Here is a 1,550-nt window from a genome sequence, read left to right on the forward strand (position 1 = left end):
GCTATCTCACATGGACACAAAATGCCAATAAATAAATATCAAATAAAGTTTGTGTTGTACTACTGTTTACATATTGTCGTGCATTTTTTGTGTGTGTGTGTGTGTGTGTAAACAGCTGTTTCTCAGACAAAAATCCAAAGACATTGCTGGCCCATGAAAGCTTTAAAAAAATGTTACATGTCTAAATATAACAAAGCTGTAACTAAAACATCATCGACACATCTACCTTTAATACTCTTACTAAGCGCTAGTTGATCTTACCGAATCCTTTTCCTTCTTCTTCAGGTAACATGGACAGGCATCATTATGAAACTTTTCAGAAGTTTGGCAACAACACTTTCCTCATACATCTCGATAATGGAAGGGCGTGAGTATTCCTGGCGGTGCACATTTGTTTCCTGCAGTTGGTCCACGGGGTTGTATTGTTGATTTGTCTTGTATAACTCGTGATTTGTTCTCATTGCAGATTTGGGCGTTACTCCAAAGATGAGCCTTCTATCCTGACTCCTCTCGAGCAGTGTTGCAGGTACAGACAAGGATGAGATCTCATGTATTGCTACCTTTTGTAAATATGTTGTCTGTATTTATTTATTTACTTATTTACTTTCAGTTTATTTCAGTTACTCAGAATTGTATCTTAATTCCTCACAGTTTATGAATTAGTTTAAGATTTGACTTAATTAAGCTAAGACGCTTTGCTCTGTTGTTGGAAAGAAAACCATCAACAAAAACACCTTTTTCTTGCCTCCCACCATCAGCCACTGTTTCTCACCATTTTCTCATGTGTTTTTTTTCCCTTCAGCCACTCCATCCTGTCCTCTCATTGCTCTCTTCTCTAATATTGAGCTTTGTCTCTAGAATCCGCCGGTCCACCTGGCTACGCCTGCGTCTGCTGTCTCTTCCAGAGTATCGTCTCAGTGATGTCATGAGGGCGTCACTTTCCAATGATCCCCTCTACAAAGTGGCTCCATTGCTATCTGAACCCCACCTTAGTGCTCTGGACCGGCGTTTGAAAACTGTGCTGGAGGCTGTAGACCGTTGCTTAAAGAGAGCCACTAAGGATGGAGGGGGTGATGGGGTACTGTACGATGACACTGCCAACTTGAAAGACATGATCACACCTGCTGGATAGGACGGACTATGCTTACAGTATCTCTTGTTTTTTTAAGTTTAAGATAATTGTCACTTTGATATGACTGCATGTAAAACGTCAGCAGTTATATCAAAGTCTTATTTACAGGCACAGGTTCTTGAATGCGTTTCCCATCTAAAGTAAGCCTAGCAGAGAAATAAGTCAAAAGTCTTTGACACTTCAGAAATATGGAATTCAGCAAAAATGTAATCTTAACATTGTAATGTTATGGAAAATGTTTTTTAGGCAGGGTCCAAAACAAGCACTGCGAACTCAAATGTTAGTTTAAATACAGTATAAAGTATGTAATGATGGATCTCAGTTTTTGTTTGATATTTAATGTGAGACTTCAATGACATTGGAGAAATTTCTCAGGCAGAATGTCAAATTGTGGGGGGAAAAAAAGAAGAAAGAAAAA

General features: G+C 38.8%; 1 protein-coding gene across 1 annotated transcript in view; it reads left to right on the top strand.

Moving 5' to 3' along the window:
* fam20cl (family with sequence similarity 20 member C, like) overlaps positions 1 to 1,453 on the top strand; it is a 32,566-nt gene extending 31,113 nt beyond the window's left edge. The window contains exons 9-11 of the mRNA XM_079337406.1: positions 286 to 367; positions 467 to 526; positions 859 to 1,453. Coding sequence (XP_079193532.1) covers positions 286 to 367; positions 467 to 526; positions 859 to 1,132 — 416 coding nt within the window. The 3' untranslated portion in view covers positions 1,133 to 1,453. The remainder of the gene's footprint in view (positions 1 to 285; positions 368 to 466; positions 527 to 858) is intronic.
* The last annotated feature ends 97 nt before the right edge of the window (positions 1,454 to 1,550 follow it).

Source organism: Symphodus melops (assembly GCF_947650265.1).
Source record: "Symphodus melops genome assembly, chromosome: 2".
Classification (NCBI taxonomy): Eukaryota; Metazoa; Chordata; class Actinopteri; order Labriformes; family Labridae; genus Symphodus; species Symphodus melops.